At 39.9% G+C, this 16,087-nt stretch overlaps 1 protein-coding gene across 2 annotated transcripts; it reads right to left on the bottom strand.

Annotated features, from left to right (window-relative positions):
* Positions 1 to 2,124: 2,124 nt before the first annotated feature.
* On the bottom strand, positions 2,125 to 15,872 carry LOC104602649 (syntaxin-71-like). Of its 2 annotated transcripts, XM_010266416.3 has the most exons (9): positions 15,441 to 15,861; positions 15,203 to 15,328; positions 14,518 to 14,677; positions 14,309 to 14,394; positions 14,174 to 14,242; positions 14,044 to 14,088; positions 13,865 to 13,927; positions 13,658 to 13,734; positions 2,125 to 2,349 (listed from the first exon to the last, which is right to left on the bottom strand). In XM_010266416.3, exons 1-9 carry the CDS (start codon positions 15,594 to 15,596, stop codon positions 2,334 to 2,336), a joined length of 798 nt encoding a protein of 265 aa, XP_010264718.1. In that variant the 5' UTR covers positions 15,597 to 15,861; the 3' UTR covers positions 2,125 to 2,333. The 2 variants fall into 2 exon arrangements, with proteins under 2 accessions (XP_010264718.1, XP_088753684.1); XM_088897558.1 differs by lacking the exon at positions 2,125 to 2,349 and having other exon boundaries at positions 13,654 to 13,734; positions 15,441 to 15,872.
* Between the last annotated feature and the right edge of the window lie 215 nt (positions 15,873 to 16,087).

Below are 16,087 nucleotides of genomic sequence, written 5' to 3'. Positions count from 1 at the left end.
GTTTTCCTCTTCATTGATTAATAATCCAGTCAGTCAAAAATTCATCTCGAATGTAAGAATTAACAAGCGCTGCCCAGTTGTTTTTCACCTGTTTTTTGTAGGCAACTGCTACATTTTATCTAAAGCTAAAATCAGGCAAGGTCTTCATAATCTTTGGAACGACGGGTGAGCTATTCCAAGTCTAAAGTTTTTTTCCATTTACAACTCACAACCTGATCCTAGATTGCAAAAAGGTGGTTGCTAAATTCATGAATATTGAAAGAATTCCGAAACCAGCCACATATCTATGTTTACCTATGGATATTGACAGAACACAGTACTCAGATCTGGAATCATCTGCTGCTCTCCCCTATGGGAAATAAGTGCTCCTATAATCTATTGTTAACTCTCTACCTTCCTACAACATGTCTTGCTTTCTAATTCCTAAGAATATCTGTGGAAAAAAATCCAAATAATGTTCTGGTGGGGAAGTAGGCTTGAAAAAAAAAAAAAGAAAATCAATTGGATCAGCTAGGAAAGTATGTGCAAGAATAAACTAAATGGAGAATTAGGTGTTAAGGACCAGGACCCTTACTAGTTTAATATTGCTTTCCTTGCTAAACTTGCTTGGAGACTGTACATTGTTAAGAATTTCTTTGGGGCAGCTGTAATAAAAGGTAAATATTTCACTAGAAAGAATTTCCTTGATGATAGGCTTCCTTCAAAGGGATCCTGGGGCAGAAAAGCCTTCTGGCGGTAGAGAGCTGCTTAAGAGCTTGTTGGACTGAAAATAAAGAGGACAACATCAAAATTTGAGATTCAGCTTGGATCCCAAGCTTAAAAAATTTCAAACCCATGGATCCAGATCTAGGTCCAGGGGGTCCTTCAAAGGTTTGCGACTTGATTATTCATAATGAAAGATGGAACCTTGAAATTTTTAATAATCTATTCTCTAATGAGGTGGTGAACAAGACTTTAGATATCAAGCTAGCATCTTACGATTGGGATGACAAGCTGGTTTAGGTACAGAGTAAAGATGAGTCTTTCATTGCAAAATCCGCATATTTTCTGGCCAAACAGGACAAGGCTCTGCTGAGAGAAATGCCAGAACTACTATCTCAAAGGAACAATGGAAATCTTTGTCATTCATTCCTATTGACCAAAAAGTAAAGTTTTTCTTTGGAAATGCTGTTTGAATGCAATAGCACTCGATCAAAACCTCTTTAAAAGAGGCTGCAGAGTGAGTCTAATCTGTACTTTGTGTTGCTTAGAAGAAGAGCCAATTCTGCATTCTCTATGCTTGTATGAGAAAGCAAAGTGTGTTTGGTTTGGTAGAATGCTTTCATTAAGGATGGGTTTTGCTTATTGTTTCCCTTCTTTTTCAGCTAGTTTGTTAGTTGGATGTTGTGGTTCAGAAGTTTTCTAAAAGTGTTTCTAAGGAGTTTTTAGCCTACACTGCTATTTGTTTATGGTCTATTTTAAAGGCTCATAGTGCACCTGTCTTGATTCTGTCAAATGCCAACAGAGCATTTCAGGAGCAGATGAATATTTTACAGACCACCTTGGAAAACTCTTCCCCAGATAATGGTTCTGTTTCTAGAGATTTTGCATTGCAGCTTCCAAATGAAGAATGGGTAAAAATTAACTCTGATGTAGGTTTTCTGAATGGCGGTATATGCTGGTTTCTGTGTTGCTGTTCTTTTTTGGCCCTCTTGCTGCTGCTTCTCCAATTCAGCAGATGGCATTGAAAGAAAGTATCCTGCTTGCTATCAAAATGTGCTGGCAAAAGGTTGTGTTTGAGTCGGACTGTCTGCACCTTATAAAGGTTATCTTTGGGGGCAGCTAATACTGTGTTTTTTGTTAAAAGATACAGTATCTCTGTCTAGTCTATAATCTAAGTTGTGTTTTATTAACAGGGAAGGTAATACCACTGTGCATTATTTAGCCCAAAGTGGTCCTTGGGACAGAGAGGAGTGATTTTTTTTATCCCGCCTAGGTCATTGACCTGGTGAGACTCCATTTGTATCAAATTGCCTTTATTTGTTTGAATGGACTAGCTTTTTTACCAAAAAATAAATAAAATAAAAAACAGTAAGTCAAAAATCTCATTGAACTATTGTATATGTAGCTTTGCTTAGACCATGGTGGCATCATCAAACTACCAAGAATTTAAAGCATTATGAATGCAAGATGTTCCACACACCCAAGTCTGGAGCTTACAAAGAAAAGCCGGTTCTGGTTTTCCAAGAGTGAACAAAGACATTTGGATACAAGAGAGAGAAAATGAACTGAAGACAAATATACAAAGCAAACCCTCAAGCAAGCAGTTGAAGCAGCCCTTTGATTTATATTTTTCATTTCTTCAACACACTGTAACAAACCAAGCAAAAGAAGATAATGAGAAGTCTTTCAGAAAGTATAGCAAAACCAATTATGAAACTCAACATAACAGATAATTAAATCATTTTTTATAGATGACTGAATTTCATTAGATTAATAAAAAAATAATTACAGGATTGGGAGAGGTGAACTGTCTTACCTCTCCACAACAACCATGCAATTACAAAAGAGCCCAAAACAAATGATTCCTTCCCACCCCTTGCTTAGCTAAAACATCAGAAAGGGCATTTGCAGTTTTTTTAACCCAGCTGAATTGCACTTCCATATCTTTTGTCAGCCATTTAAATCTCTTTTTCTCATTGTTTTAAATCCAGAGAAACCCTTGTCTTCCTTTTGCAACCATTCCACCACCAACTTTGCGTCACCTTTGATAATCAACTTCCTAACATCCAGTTCCTTTGCCTTTTGCACTCCTTCCATGACAGCCATTATCTCAGCCCATAGAGTGTAGCCTACTCCAATAGGGCTTGAATATAGTCCAATAACTCTGCCTTCACCATCTCTAAAAACCACTCTGATACCAGAAGGACCCGGGTTTCCAGCACTACTCTCATCAAAATTCAATTTAATGTAATTAACGTTGGAGGAGACCAAACAGGACTTATATCGGATCTATGACAATCAGAGCTGGCCACTTCCATCCATGAGTTCAAGATATCACCTGTTGAGAAGTTCGCAAACATATCGATAGATTTAAGCCAATGAATCACTCTCACTATAATGGTTTCCAAGATAACTTCTCCATTTCTTTCCCTTCCTGAAAACAATCTTGCATTCCTCTCTTCCCATATGGTCCGACTTACAGCCGCCCTAACACATCTCCATAAGACTCGTCCCCTTTTCTTTGGCCACCTCAAGAAAGAGGAATCAAACACGCTTTGCACATTAGTCAGGGGAGACCACTTGCACCCAAATAACGAGAAAAACCATTTCCCAAATAGAAGTAACAAAGGGGCAGGAAATTAAAAGGTGAAAGCAAGTTTCTCCATTATCCTTACACATGACACACCAGTGAGGAGATAAGCGCAAAAATGTTCTTGGGAGTTGGGAGTAAAGCACAAGTATTAATTCTTTTCACGAAGACTTCCCAACAAAAGATAATTAAAGCATTTCCTAGGCTACTGCTTCTGCCTTGTAATAAAAGAAATCAATGAGCCATGAAAACGGGAGAGAGAGAGAGAAGGCATCACACATCTTACACATACAGTGAATACATGCAACTGCATGTGCCTAAAAACCCCACTGGTGGTAATATTGTCATATAGGTTGCAATAGATGAATCTGGACTTGATCCATTGATAAATGGAAATACCACATTCAAATAGGATCCAGAACATTAAATTGATCCATTTACAGACAATGTACCGGTATAGATGCAAAGGGTGATCCCAAAGGTGCTAGGTTGTATGGTAAAAATGTCCCAAGTGGGAGCTTCTGGATCTGCCTCTGGCAAGGGCTTGATTTACTTGGACCAACAATCAGGACCCTCCCTCGTTGGTGAGATTGGATCGCTTTATCATTTCTACTGAGTGGGAGGATTTGTTCCCACAAACTTTACAGGAGGCTCTGCCAAGAGTAATATCTGATCATACATACCCCTTTACTGTTAGATACTGGGGGTATTACAAGAAAATCTTCTCCTTTTAGGCTGGAACATAGATGGTTCGAGTTGGATGCTTTCCAGGAAAAACTGCAGAAATTGAAGGCTCAGATTAAAGAGTGGCAGATTTCTCAGTTAGAGGAGGCAAAGAAACGGAAAGAAATCTGTGTTCAAATTATTTCTGAAATTGATAGGGAGGAAGAGACTTCCTCTATAGATGAGGCAAAGAGGAGAAAAAGAGGGCAAGCTAAGCAGGAGTTTGATAGGCTGGCTTATCAAGAAGAAATTCATTGGAGGCAGTGTTCCCAGGTGCAGTGCTTGAAGGAAGGTGATAATAATACTTCCTTTTTTCACAAAATGGCAAATGAGAGAAGAAGAATAAATATTATTATCTCAGTGGCTTCAGCAGTTCGAACCAGAGGAAGAAGAAGAAAAGGAACAGTCGAATCTGATGGCTTAAACCCTATCAGTCGACCCTAATATGAATTAGCCTCTAATTAGTTGTACAAAGACAAAACTGCCCCCCCCCCACTTAAGTATGGGACAGGAAGTCTCTATCAAAACTGCCACATAAGCACATAACTTAACAGAAATAAAATGATTGATCTACCCTTATTCGGCTAGCTCTAATTCTCCCCCTCAAGCTGGAGAATATATGTCATATAATCCCAGCTTGTTACATAAATAGTTCACTCCCCCTGAGCTTAAGCCGTTTGTAAACAAATCTGCCATTGATCACCTGAGCCCACATGTTCTGTGCTTATCTCTCCAGTAAGGACCTTCTCCCTCACAAAGTGGCAATCAATCTCTATGTGCTTTGTTCTCTCATGAAAACAGGGTTAGATGAGATGTGGAGTGCAGCTTGATTGTCACAGTACAATTTCATAGGTCTATCCATGGAGAACCCGATTTCTTGTAGGAGATTCCTCAGCCATACTAATTCACATGTAGTGTGTGTCATGGCTCTGTATTCGGCTTCAGCACTGCTCCTTGCCACAACCGTTTGCTTCTTACTCTTCCATGTCACAAGATTTCCTCCAAGAAATGTGCAGTAACCTGTAGTAGATCTTCTATCAGACACAGAGCCAGCCCAATCTACATCTGTATACCTAATTACCTCAAGTCTTCCTCCTGGTTTGTACAATAACCCACGGCCTGGAGATCCCTTCAGGTACTTACAATTCTAAGAACTAAATCCCAGTGAGGTATCCGAGGGTTCTGCATAAATTGGCTCACCACACTAACTGCAAAGGAAATGTCAGGTCTCGTGATAGTCAAATAGTTCAGCTTCCCCACTAACTGTCTATACCTTCCAGGATCATCAAATATTTCCCCTGTATCACTGCTCAACTTAGCATTTGGCTCCATGGGAGTTTCAACCGTTTTTGCACCTAACAGTCTTGTTTCATCCAGCAGATCAAGAACATATTTTCTTTGGAACAGGTTTACACCTTGTTTTGATCTAACAACTTCTATACCCAAGAAATACTCCAATGTCCCAAGGTCTTTTATTTGAAAATGGTTTTGCAGAAAGACCTTTAGTTTATCGATCCCCAATTTGTCACTACCAGTTATGACAATATCATCCACATAGACCACTAATAAAATCTTTTCGGCTTCTAAATCATAGCTAAACACCGAGTGGTCAACCTGACATTGTTTCATTCCAAAATTCTTCACCATTTCACTAAACTTCCCAAACCAAGCACGAGGCGATTGTTTCAACCCATAAATTGCCTTTTTTCAATCTGCACACCTTACCATCCTCCCCCTGAGCAACAAACCCAAGTGGTTGCTCCATATATACCTCCTCCATAAGGTCACCATGAAGAAAGGCATTTTTAATGTCAAGTTGAAACAAGGGTCAATCATACATAACTGCCAGGGAAATTAAGACACGGACAGAGCCAACTGTGAATAACCTTTAGCAACAAGTTTGGCCTCCAGACACTCCACAGTACCATCTGGCAAGTATTTAACAATATACACCCATTTAAAACCCACAACATGCTTATCGGGAGGAAGAGTAGAGAGCTCCCACGTTTGAGTATGCTGAAGGGCAGAGAGTTCCTCCTCCATTGCCTGCCGCCACCCAGGTGAGCTAAGAGCCTCTTGGATATTCTTAGGTATAGAAATAGATGACAACAGTGAAACAAACTGGCGATGTGAAGTAGAAAGGTGAGAGACTGAAACAAAATTGGAAATGGGATGGAGGGTACAACTACGTTTACCTTTCCGTAAAGCAATGGGAAGATTAAGTCCTGAAGGTTTTGGGACAGGAGCAACAACAGGATCCACAGACAAGGTAGAAGCTGGAGGAGGAGCCGGTGTCTGTCAATGAGTATACACGTGCCGGACCGGTGGTCATTCAATAGGGATCTGCACTGGAGGAGGTGAAGGGTCAACCCCAACTGGAACAACCGAAACGGGATCACGGACTGGAAGAGGAAGAGGAAGCAAAGGTGGAGACACCGATGCTTCAGGTCCCGAGAAGAAGGGGACAGACTCAAAAAGGTGACATCAGGACAGACATATCACTTCCAAGTAATGGGATTGTAACACTTATACCCTTTTTGAGTCTGAGAGTAGCCAAGAAAGACACACTTAATAGAGCATGCATCCAACTTGTCTATCCCAGGACTCAGATTGTGAACAAAGCACACACAACCAAAGATGCGGGGTGTTAATGGAAAGGGAGACGAGGTGGGGAACAAAATAGAAAAGGGAGACCGACCATGAAGAATGAAGGAGAGCACCCGATTAATAAGGAAACACGCAGTAAGTACACCATCACTCCAAAATCGTTTAGGAACACTCATATGATGAAAAATAGACCGAGCAGTTTCAAGGAGATGACGGTTCTTTCGTTCAGCCACCCCATTTTGTTGAGGAGTGGATGCACATGAAGTTTTATGAATGATGCCATGTTGTTCTAAATACTGTTGAAAGGAAGTAAGAAAGTATTCACTCCTTCCTTTCACTAAATAAATCCATGTCATCCTTGAACAATCATCAATAAAAGTGACAAAATACTTGTAACCATTATAAGACTATTTTAATCGGACCCCAAACATCTGAATGAACCAAAGCAAAAGGACTCAACATACGACTATCAACTCTAGGATTGAAGGGAACCCGACGATGTTTCCCATATTGACACGACTCACACTATAAAGACAACAAATGACTTGAAGATGGAACCAGTATCTTGAGTGCCTTGAGAGATGAATGTCCCAGTCGACAATGCCACTGTAGAGGAGTGAGTGAAGTTTGAAGTGCAACTGATGATCCACCACTGTCAAGGTAATACAATCCACCAGCCTCATGCCCCCCACCAATCTTCTTCCCCGTCTGGAGATCCTAAAAAACACAAAATGAAGGGAAAAATGTAATAGAGCAATTAAGAGTCTTGGTTAATTTACTAACAAACATAAGATTTAATGGAAACTTAGGGACATATAGAACAGATGATAAAGAAAGAGAAGTCGTGTCAACATTACCAACACCACAGATGGGAGAAGAGGAACCGTTGGCAAGGGTAACAGTTTGAGATGTGGAAGTTTCAGAGAGGGAAGATAACACACCTGGGGTCTCGGTCACGTGATCAGAGGCTCTAGAGTCAATAATCTAGGGAGTGGGTTTGGATGCCAGACAAACTATACCCGAGTGGGCAAGGGTGGCTGTAGTATGCTATGAAGTAGCTTGAAGGAACCTCTCATACTCATCATGCGGTACACTCACCATCTCCTTCCAGAAACAGATGTAGATGTGGAAGGTGTTAGATCTACCTGTTGGTTATCACTGACATCAACCCCACCAGCTACTGCATGAATAGCCCATGTAGAAGGAGGGCCATGGAGATCATAACAGAAATTCACCGAATGTCCGTCCCTGCCACAATGGGTACACTTCCTTGTAGAGTTACTTTTTCCTTTACCACGGCCTCCCCCTAAGTCACGACCACCACCACGGCCAAATACGGAACCACCACGACCTCCTCGGGAGGCATGTCCTCCCCCTCTAGTACCACGTCCACCTCCTCTGGCTATCACAAATGTTGATCTGTCAGACCGTGTGAGATTCTCTGTAAATCCCAAAGAAATCCTACGAAGCCGTGCAAAAACTTCCTCGAGTGTAGGAAGAGTAGAGCCTCCCAATATTTGGGCCCTAACTGGTTCATATTCTGATTTCAACCCCACTAAGAACCTAGTGACATCTAGTTGTTCCCTCTGTTGTTGCTGAACCTTAACATCTAGAGTGAGGGGATGATAGACATTGAGTTCATTTCTGAGGTTCTTCATACTAGCATAGTACTCTTCTAGGGTTTTATTCCCTTGCTGCAGATCGAGCTGATATACCCTTGTAGTATTATCCTGCCCAGAATAAAGCTTCTTGGCATGTTCCCATATGTCCTTAGTTGTATCTAAGAACATAAAGTTGGCACTTATTTTGGGTTCCATACTATTCCATAACCATGTCATGATTTGGGCATCTTCCTGTTCCCAGTCATGAAACCCTAGAGAGTCAGCTGATGGTTTATCTTCCTTCACGTGTTTAACTTTCCTCTTTGCCTTGAGGAAAACTTCCCCTGACTTGGCCCATGGCACATAATTCTCACCATTAAATTTAATGGAGGTCATCTGCACACCCAAATAATCGGGGGGGATCATCACACTCGGTTTTTGATCACTAGAACCACCTCCCGTTGCTGCCATTATGTCTCCCCCACTACTATCTCTAATACTACAGTAGCCAAGGCAACACTACAGCAATCTCTAAACTCAGGTGATAAGTTCACAAGTCACAATCAGTCACCACTGTGCACAAACTACCATTCAAATTAAGAACAAAAGGTAAACCAACATTCAAACAACACCAACAAGGCAGAAAATTGATGTAGGAAATTCGGCCATTCCTTCCAGCCCAAAGAAAAACAACTTTTGTTCTTGCTCACACCACTACTGATTACACAAAGCCATAAATCACCACTACAGTAATTCAGCAATTTACTAACCACATACAAGCCCTCTTGAGGCTGCTCAATAAAGGGTGAGCATCAAAAGCATCACCACACAACCATCTCTGTCCCACATGGTACAGGTCTGTCTAACCCCCCCCCCCCTTTTTTTTAAAAGTCACTACCAGTCCAAAGACATCAACTACAACCACTACAGTAACCCTTACACCATTCGGTCACTGTAAACACAGCCTGTTCTTGGGCCTTTTGCTAAGAACCAAGGCTACAAATAACCTAGTTCTTTAAGTTTTGATCAATTCGAGCAGATTTTTGAGGGTTTTCCAACCCAGAAACACCAACAACACAAAAAAAGGATAACCAACCTTGATGGAGAGCTTCAGTCGACCATCCACTTATTTCTGGAGTTATTCTCTTAAAAGGCAATCAAGTTCTGAGCAGAGAAAGAGAGGCCGAAGTGTTCTCAGACCTAGGTCGAGTCTGTGTTCTCAATTTGCAGTCCAGAGAGAAGAAAAAGAAGTCACGAACAGAAAGGAGCAGCGGTCACAAGCAGAGATTTAAAGAGCAACATCCTGCTCTAATACCATGTTATCTCAATGGCTTCAGCAATTTGAACCAGAGGAAGAAGAAGAAGAAGAAAAGGAACAGTCGAATCTAATAGCTTAAACCCTATCAGTCGACCCTAATATGAATTAGCCTCTAATTAGTTGTACAAAGACAAAACTGCCCCCCCCCCCACTTAAGTATGGGAAAGGAAGTCTCTATTAAAACTGCCACATAAGCACATAACTTAACAGAAATAAAATGACTAATCTACCCTTATTCGGCTAGCTCTAACAAATATGATTAAGAAGCTAGATGTGAATGGTCAGTGTGTGGAAAATACTAAAGAGGTTGAGAAGGCAGTCATTGATTTTTATAAAAATCTATATTTAGAACCTCTTCGGTTAAGACCTAAGTTGGATGGTCTGCAGTTTGCTCATCTCTTAGTGGAGCAGGCAGCAGAGTTGGAGATGCCTTTCTCAGAAGAGGAGGTCCTGAAGGTTCTTCAGGAGATAAGAAGGAGACAAAGCACTGAGTCCTGACAATTTCACCACTTTATTCTATAAGAGATTCAGGGAGGTTGTGAGAGAGGATTTGTTGAAAGTTCTGGATGAGTTTCACTCCCTCTTTGGAAAGAAGTCTTAATGCCACTTTCATTTCCCTGATCCCTAAAAAGAAAGGGGCATCTGATCAAAAAGATTTGAGGCCAATCAGTTTACTAGGTAGTGTGTACAAAATTATTGCAAAATTGCTGGCTTCAAGGCTGCAAAGGGTGATGGAGCCCCTTATTTCCTCGTCTCAAGGGGCTTTTATCCATAACAAACATATCCAAGATGGTGTTCTTATAGCTAATGAATTAATTGACTCAAGGAAAAGAAGTGGGAAGAAGGAGCTTGTGTGCAAAATCAACTTGGAAAAAGCCTATGACCATGTTAATTGGGCTTTCCTAGACTACATGTTAAAGAGGATGCACTTTGGGCCATAGTTGTCAAGTCGATGCCGAGGCGAAAAGGCGCCCTTTGAGGCTTGTCTTGCCTAATCTCCTAGCAGTTTTCTACTTCCTACTATAAAATACTATTTTATTCATTCTTTTTTGAGATTATAATTATAAAATAGACATTATTAAACTAAAATAATCATTGTGTGTTTTTATACTAATTTCTTTTTATTATTTTCTTATTTATTAGGGTTTAATCAACACAAACATTGCTAAATGCTGTATTGAACCCTCAAAGACTTAAAAACCTGAACCAATAAGTAAGGAAGAACTTCAAATTTTATCTAATCAGCACATTTTCCTCTTCCATATATTCTTCTTCTACTTCTTCTTCTTCTTCTTCTTCTACTACTACTACTACTACCAATACTTTTTATTTTCTTCTTTTCCTATAACAAAAATAAGGGTTCAGCCACTATATTTTTTTAATTTTATTTTCCTTCTTCCTTTTCTTCTCATGAATATGTTGATTTTTTGTACTTTAACATGAAATTTATACTTTTCTTATGAAAATCATGAATAATTATTAAAGAAATATGGTTATGGTACCTAGGGAACTACCCTAGGATCTATGTTTTTAACATAAAAAATCCATCGCCTAGGCGACACCTAGGTGCCCGCCTAGGTGACTAGGCGACAAGGCACCCTCCAATTGCCTAGCCTCGCCTTGGCGCCTTGAAAACTATGCTTTGGGCAAAAGTGGAGGAACTGGATGAAGGTGTGTGTGACTACTCCTAGATTCACAATCCTTTTTTAAAAGGTCCGGAAAAAGGCAATCTTAAAAGTTCTAGGGGCTTGCGGCAGGGAGATCCCCTCTCCCCCCCTTTTATTCCTTTTGTTATGGAAGGTTTGAGTAGGATGACTGCTAGGGCTGTGGAGGGGGGTTGTTTAGCAGGTTTTGAAATAGTTCCTAATGGGGAAGAAATCCATCTTCTCCAATTTGCTGATGACACCCTGTTTTTCTGTGGGGCTAAAGCTGATCAGATTTTGGCTTTGAGGAATATCCTCTGCTGGTTTGAAGTGGTTTCAGGTTTAAAGGTTAACCAAGCTAAGAGTGAAATGATGGTTGTTGGAGAGGTCAGTAACTTGCTGTCCCTAGTTGATTTATTGGGTTGTAGGGTGGGGGCTCTACCTTCTTCTTATTTGGGGCTGGCTGCCTTTAGGGGCCAAGTGTAACTCCAAAAGCATATGGTCTCCGGTGGTGGAAAGAATGACCTGCAAGTTAGCATCGTGGAAGGCAAGGTATCTGTCTAAGGGGGGCAAGCTAGTGCTGTTAAAAAGTGTTTTGACCAGTATTCCTGTGTATTTCATGTCCCTATTCCCTTTACCAGAAGAGATAGCTTTAAGATTGGAAAAACATACAAGAGATTTTTTGTGGGTTGGGTGGAAAGATTCCAAAAAGTTTCATCTGGTCAGCTGGGATCAGATTTGTAAATCTTTCAATTCTGGCATATTGGGAGTCAGAAATGGGAAGAATTTCAACATGGCCCTTCTTGGGAAGTGGTTTTGGAGGATTTTGCAGGAGCCTGATGGGTTATGGAGTCAAGTTATTGTGCAGAAATATGGTTTACATAGCAATGGGTGGGTTACAGCAAAGTCCAACCTCTCTTATGGTTGTGGGGTGTGGAAAGGGATTTACAAAGCCTATCCTCTTTTTCAGAAAGGTATGAAGTTCAAGTTAGGGAATGGATCCAGTTTGAGGTTCTGGTCTGACCCTTGGTGCTCTGAACCCCCTTTGAAAGATTTGTTTCCTGACTTATTTCAGCTGGCATCAGATAAAGATGCCTTGGTGGTGGATTGCTCTGTTGGTTCAGGAAACTCTTCAGTTTGGTCTCCCTCTTTTAGAAGAGATTTCAATGATTGAGAGGTCTCGCAGGTTATGGAGTTGCTTTCAAGGTTAAAGGGATGCAGGCTAAATCCTCTAGTGCCAGATAAGTGTTTTTGGGGGTGGTCAAAGACTGAAGTACTCTCAGTAAAATCCTTCTATTCCGGTTTGGTGCCTGAGTCCTCTAGCTCTTTCCCCAGTCCATTAGTGTGGGGTAGTGTAGCCCCCTTTACAGTAAAGTTTTTTGTGTGGGTGGCTGCTGAAGAAAAGTGTTTGACGAAAGTTATGCTGGTTAGAAAAGGAGAAGTGCTACCAGATGTAATCTGTACACTGTGTGGGAGGAGTGAAGAAACTCCAAACCACCTGTTTCTTCATTGTGAATTTTCTGCAACAATTTGGGCCCATTTTCTCAAAGCAATTCACTGTTCTACATGCTTGCCTAATTCAGTAAAGGCTCTCTTAGAAGGCTGGAAAGTAGGGGGAATGAATAGAAAGGGAAGGATTCCGTGGAAAGCAATTCCTCTAGCAATGCTGTGGTCGATTTGGAAGAAAAGAAACAGAAGGATCTTTGATCAGAAACAGCTTCAGGTTGAAAGGGTGATAAATTTAATTGTTGATGAGCTTAGAGGGTGGCTGAACTCCAACTTGCTTTTCAAGGGGGATATTCTGGCTTCTTGTGTGGCTGTTAATTTTTTCTGAGTTTTCTTAAATCTGTCCTCAGTTGTACTTCTCTTGTACAGTGAGCAGTTTGTTTGCCTTTCTCTGATCAATAAAACTTTACTTTTTCAAAAAAAATAAATAAATGAATTTATATTTAACATTCCACTGATGAAGGGGTATGTTCAAGTCCAATGGGGTCAATCCATAAGGTATCTTTACATCCTTTTGAAAAAACTTGAGGTATATTTAAGTGAATTAATGAAAACTTAGGGTATGTTTAAGTCTTTTACCCTAAAAAGAAACTAACATTTTTTTGATAAGTAAAAAGAAACTAATATTTTAACTTAAACCGAATAATTTAATATAATAATGTCTATTTTATTATTAATATCTCAAAAAGTTAAGAATGTAAAAGTATCCAAGAGCACCGTGTAAAAAATATCTTGGTGATAAATCAAGGCAACCCTCCATGAGAACCTTAACACCTAGACATCTTGAGCATAAAGTACCATTCCTTTCACAGTAGTTCAGAATTGAGGTTCACACAAATGCATGTGGGCAAAAATAAGAAAAACATACATGGACCATTTGATGGTGAAGGAACTTATGATAGACTATACAAACCACATCTCAATAAAGGTTTTAAGCTAAGTAAAGAGAGTGAAATGAAGAACTTACTTGTATAAATAGGCAGATATTCCAAGAATTATACACAAGAGGATAATATCGATGCAGAAGTTCCGACTAGACCTCAGCTGGATGAAAACCAAAAGTACGAAGTACTATCTATTAGAAGAGTGCTATACAAAAGCAGCATAAACAACAAATGGGTTAGCTAAAAACTGGATGGTAACCCAAAAACAAAATTAGCTTCAACTAAATTACCTGTGTAACTGTATCCTTAAGTCTAACATTAGTATTCTTAAGATCAGCATTTGCCTTGTCAACCTGCAATAACATCAAAATGAATCACTGTAACAAAATGATAAAAGCTTTCAACATTTGTTATCTTGCAATAACATAGTCCATAAGATTCAAACATAAGGAAATTATCAATTTCTAACCTTTGTATCAATTTCATCCATCAAAGGAACTTGCCTATCCAATTCCTGCACGTTTTACAAAGAAAAATACTGATGATCTGTGTTTATCTTGTTCCATGCAACTTTCTGAATAGCACTCCAAGCAACCAACCTCATTCATGTCATGTGCCATGTTTTTCAGTGTATCCAACCCTTCTGATATAATATCCAGGCCTTGATCCTGCAAGAATGTCAAGTTAGATCACACAGCTATACATAAACAGTATGGAACAGGACATGTTCTCGCCTGTTTCATTTTCCGCATCTCATACTCTTGTCTAAATTGGCTCGACTCTTCGGTTTGTTGGAAATGTTCACTCTCAAACTGTCCATCTGGAATAGATTGCAAGACAAGAAACAAACAAACATTAAATGATGAAGCCTCTCATTAGTAAAAGTTATTGAACTCCCCAAGAAGAACAAATAATTGGAACCTTGATAAGTTGGATTAATAACCTGAGTCAAATTTGATTTCTGTACGAGAAGCCGAAGTTGCCCACCCTCCGGTTTTTTTCACTGCAGTAGCAGTACCATCTGGTATTGCCTGAATCCTCTCAGGCAACGCAAGAACCAAATCATTACGGGCGACAAGTTCTTCTGTTTCGAGTCCTTTGACCTATCATTGGTTCAGTATTTTCATTATGATCATTGAAGACTAGCAAGGAATTCTGCTAAATATTTGTTTTGCAAAAGGATCCGCAATAATGATGATTCATGTTCCAGTTAAACAAAACAAGAGAACTTTACATAGCAGAGCTTTTTTGCTCGCAGATTTCCCTCCACAGCTAACAAGATATAAGATTCCTAATCATCTCACTCTCACTCGTTATAAGGGTTCAGAGGACTCCTTGGTCAGTATTTTTTTAAGGAAAAAAAAAAAGTAAAGAAAGATTTTACCCACTTGAATTCATTATTATGATCAAAGTAATTATTTTTTTTTACTTTCTCGTTCTGTATTTGCACCTTAATCAGAATATTTCTAGATTTTGCTAGTATAAGTAAAGAAAGTATCTGGAAATTATGAACTTTAATGATGAAAAGGAAAAAAGTTACGACCTTGTAAATTTTGAATTCAAGGATAACGATTGTGAATCACTGGGGGATTGAATTCGATAAATAATGGAATTGGTAAGAATCTAACCTTCTTAACTGCTAATCTTTGCAGCTTAGGGACCTCTTCCAGTAAACGAGCTTTGGTTCGACGGATCTCTGCGTTCATGGCAACAGCAGCGGCCCTGTTCGTCTCCTTGGAAGCGGCCTCGGCTTTCTGATAAAAGAGAACAAATATTATCGTAAAGAATCGGAGACCTTCTTTCTGTTGTGATGTGAAATGAAACCCTCGGAAATAGAGGGAGATGGGGAATGAGAAATAGGGTAACCTGAAGAGCAGCTTCAATGTCGGCCTCGACAGTGGCATAGAGACGAGCAAAGGCATCATCACCGGAGACGTTGAGGTCCTTCTGCTTGTCAATATCATACTTATCATATTTCTTGCAGATCGCGTCAACGCGAGTAAGAATGTCGATCACGCTCATTTTCTCCCTCTTGTTTACAATTTTCTAAGTTCTGATCTAAATTCAGAACACAGACACAACTAATGGGATACAGCGAAATCGGGAGAAGAAGAAAGATAAGACAGAGATTGCCTGGGAGACGACAGAGAGAGTGATCTACTGATCTAGGCTGGCAGACAAGTAAAGCTATTTCTGTGTGTTTCTTTCCCCTTCGTGGCCCATGTCCGTCACGCATATCTTAAGGGGGAAAAACGTAAAAATAGGGTTGAATCAATGTCTCGAAAGAAATCGGACAGTTCCTTGCAGTCTTACATTGAGAATATATCTTTCCCATTGAGATATTCTTAACGCACGACTGTAATAGGCTGTACGAATGGTCCATCTCAACGTGTGGACCCTTAATCCATTGAACTTTGTTTGAAGGAAAATTTTCGATAGGTATCTTGTAATTTAGGCCACTGCTAATTTAATATCCAAATTTTAAAATGTAATAATTTAGTATCCCAATTTTC

The sequence above is a fragment of the Nelumbo nucifera genome, chromosome 2 (genome assembly GCF_055504915.1).
Source record: "Nelumbo nucifera cultivar China Antique chromosome 2, China Antique-T2T, whole genome shotgun sequence".
Lineage (NCBI taxonomy): Eukaryota > Viridiplantae > Streptophyta > Magnoliopsida > Proteales > Nelumbonaceae > Nelumbo > Nelumbo nucifera.
This window is presented reverse-complemented; position numbering and strand designations above follow the sequence as displayed.